This window comes from Colobus angolensis, unplaced genomic scaffold (assembly GCF_000951035.1).
Source record: "Colobus angolensis palliatus isolate OR3802 unplaced genomic scaffold, Cang.pa_1.0 Scaffold267, whole genome shotgun sequence".
NCBI lineage: Eukaryota > Metazoa > Chordata > Mammalia > Primates > Cercopithecidae > Colobus > Colobus angolensis.
The window spans coordinates 185,725-199,728 of NW_012115899.1; the positions used below are offsets into that span (position 1 = coordinate 185,725).

General features: G+C 42.4%; 1 protein-coding gene across 1 annotated transcript in view; it reads left to right on the forward strand.

Moving 5' to 3' along the window:
• Positions 1-14,004, forward strand: part of ANKFY1 (ankyrin repeat and FYVE domain containing 1) — a 104,343-nt gene that overhangs the window by 19,398 nt on the left and 70,941 nt on the right. Inside the window, exons 2-3 of the mRNA XM_011947465.1 lie at positions 422-614; positions 6,117-6,235. Coding sequence (XP_011802855.1) covers positions 422-614; positions 6,117-6,235 — 312 coding nt within the window. The remainder of the gene's footprint in view (positions 1-421; positions 615-6,116; positions 6,236-14,004) is intronic.

Below are 14,004 nucleotides of genomic sequence, written 5' to 3' on the forward strand. Positions count from 1 at the left end.
CATACACTGTATAATACTGAGCTGCTGAGAGGAGAAATCCCTGTAACCATGACGGTCTCCTTGGTTCAATGACCAGCACCCTGAAACAAAGCCATTCTTTATTTTTATTTTTATTTTTATTTTTTATTTTTAATGAATATTTTAAAAAGTACAGACAGTATGTTGTCCAGGCTGGTCTCACACTCCTGGGCTCAAGTGATTCCCCCAGCTTGGGACTCCCAGAGTTTTGGGATTACAGGTGTGAGCCACAGTACCCAGCCATCAAAGCCATTCTTGATCCTGTGGGACTATCACTGAGAAACAGTACAACTGTCAGGTGGCCGGTCACTTGGGGAGCGTTCCCATCCGTGGGATGAGGGACTAATGAATGCGCCTGCTTTACACCGGCCACGGTAAACCTGATTCTTTCTTTTCCTTGCAGAGGAGGTGGCCAAGCTGGAGAAGCACTTGATGCTTCTACGACAAGAGTATGTCAAGCTGCAGAAGAAACTGGCAGAGACAGAGAAGCGCTGTACTCTCTTGGCTGCGCAGGCAAACAAGGAAAGCAGCAGTGAGTCCTTCATCAGCCGCCTGCTGGCAATCGTGGCAGACCTCTACGAGCAGGAGCAGTACAGGTGAGCAGGGCTCCTGGACACAGAAGGCCTTTGGCTTTATTCCTGGGCCACACTACAACTTTTCTCATTCACTTTCTTCCAGAATGTATTTCTCTCCATTGAGGATATTAGCAAATCTTTATTCCCTAGAATAGAAGCTCCTTGAGGCAAGATTTTTATTTTTTTATTTTATTTTATTTTTTTTTACCACAAAGTCTCGCTCTATTACCCAGGCTGGAGTGCTGTGGTGATATTTCGGCTCACTGTAGCCTCTGCTTCCTGGGTTCAAGCAATTCTCCTGCCTCAGCCTCCTGAGCAGCTGGGACTACAGGCGCACACACCACCGAGCCCGGCCAATTTTTTGTATTTTTAGTAGAGACGGGGTTTCAACATGTTGGCCAGGCTGGTCTTAATCTCCTGAGGTCCTCCTGCCTCGGCCTCCCAGAGTGCTGGGATAACAGGTGTGAGCCACCATGCCGGGCCTGAGGAAAGATTTTTATCTCTCGTTTACTGCTTATCTTCAGCAGAGTGCAGGCGTCATGGTGATAGCATTGCTAATCAAGCAGGAATTGGCTTACATGTCTAGGAATTCAGAGGGGGAACGTCCGTTTCTCTTGAGATGGTCAGAGCAAAACAGTCTTGGAACTAGTTGGAGGGTGCATCGCGATGGTGGAGGTTGCACTCTGGAGCCATACAGCTTCTGTTAGAAGCTCAGGGTTGGGCGCGGTGGCTCACGCCTGTAACCCAGCACTTCGGGAGGCCGAGGTGGGCGGTCAGGAGTTTGAGACCAGCCTGGCTAACATGGTGAAGCCCCGTTTCTACTAAAAATACAAAAAATTAGCTGGGCCTGGTGGCGGACGCCTGTCATCCCAGCTACTCGGGTGGCTGAGGCAGGAGGATTGCTTGAACCGGAGAGGCAGAGGTTGCAGTGAGCCGAGATTGCGCCACTGCTACTGCACTCCAGCCTGGGTGATCGAGTGAGACTGTCTTAAAAAAAAAAAAAAAAAAAAAGGCATGCTAATGTCATGTGGGTGAAATTATAAAGAGAAAAGAGCATGGTGAGCACCTGTGATGTTGCGTATAGTCCAGAACAGCAATGATGAAAGACTGAATTGGGATGCTGGATCTGGCAAAGAAACACAGATGTGAATAGACATAAGAAGGAAGGGCTTGAGCCGCTAGGGAGATAGAAGCTTAGTCTACATAAGACTTAGTAAATTTTCAAATAAATTACGACATTTTAAATAGATCGCTCACACCCGTTATCCCAGCACCTTGGGAGGCCGAAGCAGGTGGATCACCTGAGGTCAGGAGTTTGAGACCAGACTGACCAACATGACGAAACCCCGTCTCTACTAAAAATACAAAAATTAGCCACATATGGTGGCACACACCTATCATCCCAGCTACTTAGGAGGCTGAGGCAGAAGAATTGCTTGAACCTGGGAAGTGAAGGTTGCAGTGAGCCGAGATTGTGCTACTGCACTCCAGCCTGGGTGATCGAGTGAGACTGTCTTAAAAAAAAAAAAAAAAAAATCAAAATTCAGAGGATGCAAATAACAATAAAATAACTCAGGATTCAAAATTACTATTATCTTAGTCCTTTCTAAATGAAAGAATAATCTATTACAGAAAAAGGGAAGTATATATTCTGAGTAAAGGATAGTTCCATAAATTGAATAGGTACAGCTTCTTGTAAAATATAATCCATTGTCTTATTTTTCCTCTTCTTCCATGAACAAGTGGAAACTTTATTTATTACTGGCCCAGGGAAGCCTAATGTTTTCCTGTTACAGACATACCTCTCCTACTCTTTGAGGCTGTTTCCCATTAGAACTCCCATCATTTAGTTTTTCAATTACTTATCAATTGATTAGTAATTTTATTTCACATTCGTTGTGTTGAAGTCCTTCTCGGAGATAATGGGAATGAGACTGGGCAGTTTTCTTCCTGTCACTTTTTAGCTAGTTATGGTATGATCTTATGACTCCAACAAGTCTCCCTTCAGCTTCTAAAATCTGCCCTAGGCCAGGTGCAGTGGCCCACGCCTGTAATCCCAGCACTTTGGGAGGCTGAGGCAGGTGGATCGCTTGAGGCCATGAGTTCGAGACCAGCCTGGCCAAATGGTGAAACCCTGTCTCTACTAAAATTACAAAAATTAGCTGGGCTTAGTGGCATGTGCCTGTAATCCCAGCTACTCAGGAGGCTGAGGCAGGAGAATTGCTTGAATCCGGGAGGTGGAGGTTGTAGTGAGCTGAGATCGCGCCACTGCACTCCAGCCTGGAGGATGGAGTAAGACCCTGTCTTTTAAAAAAAAAAAAAAAAAAAAGGCTGGGTGCGGTGGCTCACACCTGTAATCCCAGCACTTTGGGAGGCTGAGGTGGGCGGATCACGAGGTCAGAAGTTCGAGAACAGTCTGACCAACATGGTGAAACCCTGTCTCTACTAAAAATACAAAAATTTAGCAGAGCGTGGTGGCACTCGCCTGTAATCCCAGCTACTCAGGAGGCCGAGGCAGGAGAGTCGCCTGAACCCGGGAGGCGGAGGTTGCAGCAGTAAGCCGAGATCACGCCACTGCGCTCCAGCCTGGGCAACAGAGTGAGACTCCATCCCGAAAAAAAAGAGCCTGCCCTTTATCTAAAGAAGATTGAAACTCTATGTTATCTGCAATCGAATATCAGACAGGGAACGGAGTCTTCCTAGGGGACTAAGCTGTTGGGATGTGGTAACTGAAATTGAGAAATCAATTTCTAAAGCAGACATCTTTTACCAACGTAGGGGAAAAAATACCTTTATCCCATAACATGCATTTTGTTGAAAAATTTAAATAGTATTTTTATGTGCATGTTAGTAGCTGGAATGACTGATGAATAGGTTTTAAAATTTTTTAAGTTGACAAATGTGGAAGAAACCAGTAGCCTTTCTTTTTTTTCTTTCTTTCTTTTTTTTTTTAATAAGAGACAGAGCCTCACTATGTTGCCCAGGCTGGTCTCAAACTCCTAGTTCTGGCCTCCCAAAGTGCTGGGATTACGGGTGTGTGCCACTGTGCCTGGCCTACATTTCAAGTTCAGGAGAACAGTTTTGTCCCATAAGGTAGTTAAAAACAATGGCTATATGTAGTTACTTACTGTACTCATTCTTTTACCAAACAAACCTATAGTTTTTCCTATTCAAGTGTTTGAGAAACTAGCAAGAAACTGTTCATCTTCTCTCCAGTTACAACATTCTGGTTTCCATGTTTTAAAAGGAAATACTCTTTAATTGAGTGGAATCAAGTTTTTTAAAAAAATTACTGGGTCTTTAATTGTTTCAACATAGAATCTTCATGGACTGGACTTGTCTGATTTTCCGGTTTTCATTTGTGTTTTAAAAAATTATTATTAGAAATTATTGATGAGGCCGGGCGCGGTGGCTCAAGCCTGTAATCCCAGCACTTTGGGAGGCCGAGACGGGCGGATCACGAGGTCAGGAGATCGAGACCATCCTGGCTAACACGGTGAAACCCCATCTCTACTAAAAAATACAAAAAAACTAGCCGGGCGAGGTGGCGGGTGCCTGTAGTCCCAGCTACTCGGGAGGCTGAGGCAGGAGAATGGCTTGTAAACCCGGGAGGCGGAGCTTGCAGTGAGCCGAGATCCGGCCACTGTACTCCAGCCTGGGCAACAGAGTGAGACTCCGTCCCAAAAAAAAAAAAAGAAATTATTGATGAAATCCTTATCTTTATTTCCCTTTGGTATGTCAGATTATAAAAGAGAGAATTTTGACCTGACACTCATGAATGGTGTAGAAATTTTCTAGAAACATTCATTCTTATAATTTTGTGGCTACAAGTTATACTCGTGGTTGAAATAGTACAGACTGAAAATCTATTTAAGTTATTAGGATGTAATACTTTATAAATATATTCAGAGTTTAAAAATTATTTGTGCTTTGTAGGTAGCTTCTTGTTTTCGTTAAATTTTTTACACTTTGTCACAGGATATGCTGATACAGTTTTATGTTTTGTTTTACATAGAGTATCCTATTTCTTCTTTGACCATGAATAATGTTCTACTGTGTTAACAGCAGTTTGTAATAATTTGAAATAATAAATATTCTCTTAATCTTGTGATCTAATATCATTAGTTACCGCTTGGTCTTCGATAGAACCGGAATTGTTGATACTTTCAAATGATGATTAAGTGTGTTGTAGACAATACTCTTGTAGGGTAGAATGTGTCTCTGTCAAGCATTATATACAAACAACATTCTGTTTGGATTTCCTCCTTTTTTTTTTTTTGAGACAGAGTCTTGCTCTGTCGCTCAGGCTGGAGTACAGTGGCATGATCTCAGCTCACTGCAACCTCTGCCTCCTGGGTTCAAGCGATTCTCCTGCCTCAGCCTCCTGACCAGCTGGGATTACAGGCACCTGCCACCATGCCTGGCTAAGTTTTGTATTTTTAGTAGAGACGGGGTTTCACCATGTTAGCCAGGATGGTCTCGATCTCCTAACCTCGTGATCTGCCCACCTCGGCCTCCCAAAGTGCTGAGATTTCAGGCGTGAGCCCCCACGCCTGGCCTGGGTTTCCTTTTAAGTGGATGGGTTAATTCATGTAATGGTATTTTTCTTTTTCTTTTTGTCCATATAGTGGTTTTTGTGTAGTTAGTTTCCGAAGACTTTCCAACCTAGTAAATACCGTTAAAGTTGAATATGAACATAAAACATATAACTACCAGAAGGATGATGACAGTGACTTTGGATTCCTGCCAGGATAGCCATACGGCATGTAGTCATGGCAGCCCAGTGGGTCATCTTGATGTTTTTGTTCACTGCCCAGACGCTCTCCTCCAGTAGCATCTGACATTTCGGAGTTACACATAAATACCTATTCAGGAAGATCGTTTCATATAATGGCATGTCATAATTATGGAAACATGTTTTGAAAAGAAAGCTTTTTCCTCACCCCATTTTTTTATAAGTAGTTGAGTCAAAAATGGTCAATATTAGGTCCGAATGTTTCTGGTGAGAACAGGAGTCCCGATGCTGGGTGCCGTGTTCATGGCTGCTCGTCAGTTTGTTCACGCTTTTTCTCTTTAACCTTGCTTGAGCATTACTGTGGGGCATAGCAGCGCTGTAGTCTCAGAGCCGTCATCACCAGCTTTAACCTTTCTGTCTTTCTCTCCCTGATGGTTTAGCTTGTTTTAGTCTATATAAAATATCCTCTACTTTTTATGTGAATATTAATCCTCCTCCTTAACTTGTAGGTTCACCACTGTAAGTATCCCATTAGAAGATGTATTTGAAAGCCGAGCATGCCATGTGAATTAAAGCCACAATTTACAAATAGAAAACATTTCTAGCAACGTATTATAAACATGGCCCATCAGAATTCAGTGCCAGCATACAGAAACAATGTTTTGCTGTAATTTTTCCTTTTGCAGAAGTATGTTGATCAATACTCATGTGTTTATCAGCTATGAATCCTAGCTATACCTAGGTATGATGACATTTTTCTAATATATGTGTATCTTTTTCTTCATCAGCGATCTGAAGATAAAGGTTGGGGACAGGCACATCAGTGCTCACAAGTTTGTCCTGGCAGCCCGCAGTGACAGCTGGAGTCTGGCTAACTTGTCTTCCACTAAAGAATTGGACCTGTCAGGTGAGCCTTTGAGTGATCAGGGACACAAACCTGCTAGTGGAAGGGCTCTTGGCAGAAGGTTATGGTGTCTCATTTTGAAATATTTGTGATTCAATGAAAGTAAAATAATTTTCTTAGCAATTGATGGTGATCACAAACTAGTTAAATAATTAATGAATCAGTAGGTTGTACTTTTAGGTACTTTGTGTATCTACCTATTTAGGAGGTAATACCTGGCTAACAAATCATAAATATTTGAGTATCTGCAATGTCCTTATGATTTATAAAATGTAAATATTTTTCTGTACACTCATTTCATGAAAAAGTATGCTGTAAATAAGGATTCATGTCCAGAAAATATTTTTCCCTCAAGTCTAATAAAAAGTCCTGCTGTCAAATTGCTTAAAACTTCATAGTAGATGCCAAAGGACCTTTTTTTTTTTTTTCCTAAAACAGAGTCTCACTCTGTCACCCAGGCTGGAGTGCGACAGCAATCTCAGGTCACCGCAATCTCCCGCCTCCCGGGTTCAAGTGATTTTCCTGCCTCAGCCTCCTGAGTAGCTGGGTACAGGCACCCGCCACCACACCCAGCTAATTTTTGTATTTTTGGTAGAGACAGGGTTTCACCATGTTGGCCAGGCTGGTCTTGAACTCCTGACCTCATGTGATCCACCTGCTTCAGCCTCCCAAAGTGCTGGGATTACAGGTGTGAGCCACCGTGCCTGGCCAAAGTAGTTTTTCTAGTCTATCAGAACTGAACTCAGAACAGTTACTCTGAAGAATAACAATATTCTTTCTTTAACTCAAAGGATAACCATTAGCCTTCAGAATTCTAATAGGTATGGGTTACTACATGAGATGGTGGATATGTTAATTTGCTTCACCACAGTGCCCATTTTACTATATATGTATCCCACAGCATTGTGTCGCATAGCTTAAATATATACAGTACAATTTATTTATTTATTTTTTTTAATTTTAAGGCCGGGTGTGGTGGCTCATGCCAGTAATCCTGGCACTTTGAGAGGCCAAGGTGGGAGGATCACTTGAGCCTAGGAATTCAAGGCTAGTCCGGGCAATATAGCAAGACCCTGTCTCTACAGCAAATTAAAAAAAAAAAAACAGCTAGACATGATGGCATGTGCTTGTAGTCCCAGCTTCTTGGGAATCTGAGGGGGATGGATTTCTTGAACCAAGAGTTTGAGGCCACAGTGAGCTATGACGTCACTGCTGCATTCCAGCCTGGGCAACAGAACAAGACCCTGTCTCAAAAAAAAAAAAAAGAAAAAGTGAATAGCTGCCTTGGCCTATTTAATGTTATTTATTTTATTTTATTTTTTTTTTGAGATGGAGTCTCCCTCTGTCGCCCAGGCTGGAGCGCAGTGGCCGGATCTCAGCTCACTGCAAGCTCCGCCTCCCGGGTTTACGCCATTCTCCTGCCTCAGCCTCCCGAGTGGCTGGGACTACAGGCGCCCGCCACCTCGCCCAGCTAGTTTTTTGTATTTTTTAGTAGAGACGGGGTTTCACCATGTTAGCCAGGATGGTCTCGATCTCCTGACCTCGTGATCCCCCCGTCTCGGCCTCCCAAAGTGCTGGGATTACAGGCTTGAGCCACTGCGCCCGGCCTAATGTTACTTGTTTTATATCACATTTGTGTGTGTGTGTGTATGTGTGTGTGTGTGTGTGTGTAGGATTGAAGCAAATAGGGTGGCAAGTGGACTTTAAAACAGTCGTTTTCAAAAGTCGACCTGAAGGTTGCATTGTCATTTAATACTTGCCTGACTGCTATTGGAAAAAAAAAGGGACAAAGAGCAAAATTTTAATTTAATTCTACTATTAATATTCGTGAGAATTATATGGTGAGGAGAATGACAGGGATGTGTTCTGAGAATGTGTCGTTACGTGGTTTTGTTGTGGGAACATCATAGAGTATATTGACGCAAATCTACATGGTATATAGCCTAGTACCCACCTAGGCTGTATGGTATAGCGTGTTGTTCCTAGGCTGCAACCCTGTACAGCATGTTACTGTGTGGAATGCCATAGGCAACAGTAACACAATGGTAAGTATTTGTGTATCTAAACATAGAAAAGGTCAGTAAATATACAATATTATCATTTTATGGGACCACCATTGTATCTGCAGTCTGTTGTTGACCAAACATAGTTATGCTGCTTATGACTGTACTTGCCGAAGTGATTGTCTGTGTGAATTATATCTTTGTTCAGAAGGTTTGTCAGTTGAGAAGGTGCTATTTTCCATGTGCAGTGCCAGGAACACTGAGATGATTATAACACAGTCCCTGCCATACGGAGCCCTTATTCTGCTGGAGGAAACGGGCCATTCACAGATCATTTCAGACCAGGGCTATAAATACAGAAATGTAGTTAGCTTTTATGTAAGGTTGAGGAGAGACTGAGTTGGGGTGATAAAGGAAGGTTTCAGAGGTGGCTAATACCTGAAAGGCTAGGTAGGCATTTATCTCATGGATTAAGGGGAACGTATGTCAGTGTTTCCCAGCTGTGAGCCAACTCTCTCTTTATGATAATTTTGAGGATTTAACTTGAGGTCCGTAACTAAAAGTTGTAGATACAAATGCACATACACACCTACACATGTGCGGATGCCTGCGTGCCAGTAAGTAAAAACATCTGCCTGGGAAATAGTTTTTTACTGGGAGGGCACCAGTCCACGTGATTGAAATCTCAAGGCATAACTTTTTTTTTTTTTAAAGTATAGTGTTTTGAAGCCATGTATCTTTGACCTCATATATAACGGAATTATGAAGACCTTACAAGGTCATGTAGCATTCTTCACAAAATGTATGATAGGATCTTCGTTATATGAACAGAATGTTTATGAAGACTAGAAGATAATAAATACATGGAAAATATTCGACTTTGCTAGAACAAAGTTAAGAATAAGCTACTGTGTTTTGATATCTGTATAATCAGAAACGGATGATCCCAGTAGTTGTGAGGCTCATGAAATTGGTATTCTTGTACATTGCCAGTGACATTATAAATAGGTATGACCATTTTAGAAAGCAGTTAGGCAGCCGAGCTGTGAAATATTCCTACTTTTTCTTTTCTTCATTGTCTGACTTCTGGGATACCGTCCTAGGTAAGGTAACTCAGACAGTGTTAATGTTCCTCAGGTTTACTTTAATTGTGAAATAGTGACTGCAACCAAAATGAATGAGTGGGAAAATAAAGCATCACTGCTCTCTGAAACAAAATCACACAGCACAGAAAATTCCATGAAGGCAAAAAAAGCCAGTGTCAACGTTGAATTAAAAAATTTGTTTTACACTGAACTTTTTTAGTACATCCAGACTTGTAGAACTCTTATTCAGTGCTGTCTGGCCACAAGATTTCATCACTATGAGTCAGGAAGTTTTATCGAGTTTAGGGAAATAGAGTATTAATATCTTTAATTGTCTCTAGACTCTCCTCCAGTTGTAAATAATAAATGTGTTTTGATTCTACCATAAGGTTTGCTTTCAGGAGTGATCCACTTCAAAGCAAACGGTTTTTGTGGCTTTCATAGATCAGGCACCTGTGAAGATAGCAGATAGGAGAACATGTGGCATTTTTACTTTTTATGACATTTTAATGAGATGTATCTTTGAAATGTGTTATGGGGGAGAGGTCCAAGGTGGTAGTGGCATGTGTGGACCTGTTCCTGTTGAATTGTGTGCTTTGTCCAGCAGTCCCGCTCATTGCCTCAACCTGGGGTTGCAGTTTCTGAGACTGCCTGGGAAGCCTGTGTGTTATGTGATACTTGGAAGCACTAACACTTCATGGCTGGCCAGCAGTTTGAGGAAGATTGGAAATAGGTCCTTGTAAACAGGTGTATAAATAGCATAAAAGCTATATTTTAAAGGCTCAAATGTTTTCCACACCAACAGACTTGATAAAATCATTTAACGAATTTATTGGTGTTTTGTTTTTTTCAACATTAATCCATTCATATCAAAAATACTGAGTGGTAAGCACTTTTCAAGGTGTTAGGGATACAAAGTGTACAAAATTAAATTCTTAGGCTGGGCGCGGTGGCTCAAGCCTGTAATCCCAGCACTTTGGGAGGCCGAGACGGGTGGATCACAAGGTCAGGAGATCGAGACCATCCTGGCCTACACGGTGAAACCCCCCCGTCTCTACTAAAAAAAAAAACCAGCCGGGCGAGATGGCGGGCGCCTGTAGTCCCAGCTACTCGGGAGGCTGAGGCAGGAGAATGGCGTAAACCCGGGAGGCGGAGCTTGCAGTGAGCCGAGATTGCGCCACTGCACTCCAGCCTGGGCGCCAGAGCGAGACTCCGTCTCAAAAACAAAACAAAAAAAAAAACAACAAACAAACAAAATTAAATTCTTGCTTGCATGAAACTTGCATCTTAGAATGTAAGAAAAACTCCACATTTTTCTTTTGAAGTTCTTGTCTAATTGATATTTCTTTCTTTCTTTCTTTTTTTTAAGACAGGATTTCACTCTGTCACCCAGGCTAGAGTGCCATGGTGCAATCACAGCTCACTGCAGCCTTGACCTCCTGGCCTCAAGCGATCCTCCCACCTCAGCCTCCCGAGTATCTGGGACCACAGGTGTGTCCTACCATACCTGGCTCATTTTTTGTAGACATGGGATTTTGCCGTGTTGCCCAGGCTGGTCTTGAACTCCTGGACTCAAGGAATCCTCCTGCCTTGGTCTCCCCAAGGCCTGTTGGGATTACAGGTGTGAGCCACTGCACACAGCCTTAATTATGAGAATTTTAGCATATGTTGATGAAATACAACAGGCATTATATACACTTTAAAGGTATTTGGATATATGAATCAAACCTTGTTCAAAAAAGTGAGATGGTTGTACCTGATGTGGTCCACTGGTGAAGGCACAGTCCCTGCTGTAGGATTCTTTTCTGTTTTTGAGATGGAGTCTCACTCTGTCACCCAGGCTGGAACGCAGTGACGCTATCATGGCTCACTACAGCCTCGAACTCCTGGGCTCAAGAGATCCTCCCACCTCAGCCTCTCAAGTAGCTGGGAGTACAGGTGTGCGCCACCATCCCTGGCTAGTTGTTCAATAGAGATGGGCTCTTGCTATGTTGCCAAGGCTGGTCTCAAACTCGTGGGCTCAAACGATCCTCCTGCCTCGGCTACCCAAAGTGCTGGAATTTCAGGCCTGAGCCACTCTGCCTGGCTCTTCTATAGGATTTTTGCCATTAATGCATAACCTCAATCTAATCATGAGAAAACATCAGACCCAAATTGAGGGACATTTCTCAAAATAATCAGCCAGAGTGTTTCTCAAACATGTCAAGGTTATGAAAAACAAGAGTGATTTAGGAAGTATTACAGATTGGGTGAGAATGACACCGAATGCAGTGTAGAATCCTCAGTTGGATTCTGGCCACAGAAAGGGTATTACTGGTACAATTGGCAAAATGGGGCCTATAATTAGTGAATGGCATTGGTATTCTATGTATTACCTAGTTACCTTGTTTTGATCATTGTACCGGGGTTATATAAGCTGTGTTAATAATAGGGGAAGATGAGTAAAGGGCATAGGGGGTGCTCTGCAGCTTTTCTCAAAGTATGAAAGTATCTGAAAATGTAAACAAAGTAGAAATTAGCTTTTTTATTATTAAGATATCTTTAAATATATGAGGTGATAGATGTTAATTAGCTTATAACCATTTCATAATGTATACATATATCAAAACATGTCATACATTAACTCTATATAATTTTGTCTATTGTACTCTAATAAAAAAGAATAAAAGAGAAAACTTTATAAAGATACTGATTGACCAAGTGGGAAGAGAAAGAATACGACTGTTAGCTCAACAAAGCATAACAAATCTGAGTCCACAAGGAAAGTATTATATTTACTTCTTGGTGAAGTAAAGCAATTTGCTTCTAGCAAAATGATCTGTTTATGACCTCTCCGTAGCACTTGACCAACAGCAGCTGACACGATGAGAGGTTCCAGTGGATTGGAATGGCTGTTTGGAAGCTACAGTTTGTTGCATGCTTTCTCAAGCAAAGGTCTTACAGTTCCTTGGCATAAGAACTCAGGGTATGAGTCATTCAGCTCTCCTGGAATGTGTCCTGGATAGTGTCAAGCCATTCCAAACAGCAGAAAGCATCCTCCTGTATTCCTTTTCACTCTGGTTGGGAAAGCTATCCCCCGACGCACCACCTGGAAAGCTTGCACTCTGCAGTGGAAAGGGCATAGTTTCCCAAACTGTGTCCTCAGAGAGAGCTGTGTGATACTTAAATCTTTAGGAGAAGCACAGCAGTCTTCAACATCTGTTGGCTACTGTGTGAACTACTAGGTCAAGGCTGTTCAGTTTCAGTATTAAATCATGCTGTGTTCCTTCGATGACATCCATGGGAAGTTTAGAATATGCTCACAAAAAAAAGAGTAAAAAAGAATATGCTCACAGATTCTTTGCTGTTTCTCCCTTCAAAGGTGGATTCCAATTCTCCTCTTCAGTATAGGCTGATTCACCTCTAGTGAATGGAGTGTGGTAGAAGTGACAGCATGTCACTTGAGAGATGGCTTCATCAAAGGCATTGTGGCTTCCTCCTTGCTGTCTCTTTTGGACTGCTCACTTTGGGGGGACATTAGCGGCCATGTCATGAGGATACTCAAACAGCCTTGTGGCCTCCTGCCAGCAGCCGAGTCCCATGCCCAAAGATTCTCTTAGAGCTCAAAATAATCTGTGTTATCTGTGGTTATATTCTTTACTTAATCCTGATACTGCTTTTGGTTTTTTCTCACCAATCTTTGGTTATGTTAAGTTTGTGTTTATGTTGGCTTATTGCAGATTTGGTACAGGTTCATTGTTCTTTTAATTTTTATTTATATTTAGTCAATTCAATAATTTCTTTTTATCTGTATTAAATCTTTCTTTGAAATTCCTTTGAATTATTTTTTCTTTTTGAGTTGAACTATCTTTTATCTCATTTTCTTTTCTTTTTTTTTTTGAGACGTAGCCTCACTCTGTCGCCCAGGCTGGAGTGCAGCGGTGTGATCTCGGCTCACTGCAACCTCCGCCTCCTGGGCTCAAGTGATTCTCCTGCTTCAGCCTCCTGAGTAGCTGGGATTATAGGCATGCGCCACCACCTCCGGCTAATTTTTGTATTTTTAGTAGAGGTGGGGTTTTGCCACGTTGGCCAGGCTGGTCTTCAACTCCTGACCTCAGGTGATCCGCCCACTTCGGCCTCCCAAAGTGCTGGGATCACAGATGTGAACCACCGTGCCTGGCTTCATTTTCTAACACGTTTAAGACTACGACTTTTTTTTACAGTATGAATCTGGTTACCTCACAAATATTTTGGTAGGTAACAGTTTTCATTGTGATCAATTTCTAAATAGTCTATTGTAATAATAGCAAGTTTTTATATAGCAGTTACTATGTGGTGGTGGTGTTTTGAGTGCTTTATTACCTATCAGCTCCACACAGTTAGCAGGGATTGGAGCTGGGATCTGAACCCTAGGCAGTTTGGCTGCAGAATTCATGCCATTAACCACAGTGCTGTGCTGCCTCTCAGTTTGGTTTCTTTTTCCTCCAAATTGAGGTGTGATGGAAGTACAGTAAACTGCCCACATTAAAAGTGTGCAATTTGGTAAGTTTTGACATATGAACACACCTGTGAAGCCATCGCCACAATCAACATAAACATTTCCGTCCTTGCTGGGTGTGGTGGCTCACGCCTGTAATCCCAGCACTTTGGGAGGCCGAGACGGGCGGATCACGAGGTCAGGAGATTGAGACCATCCTGGCTAACA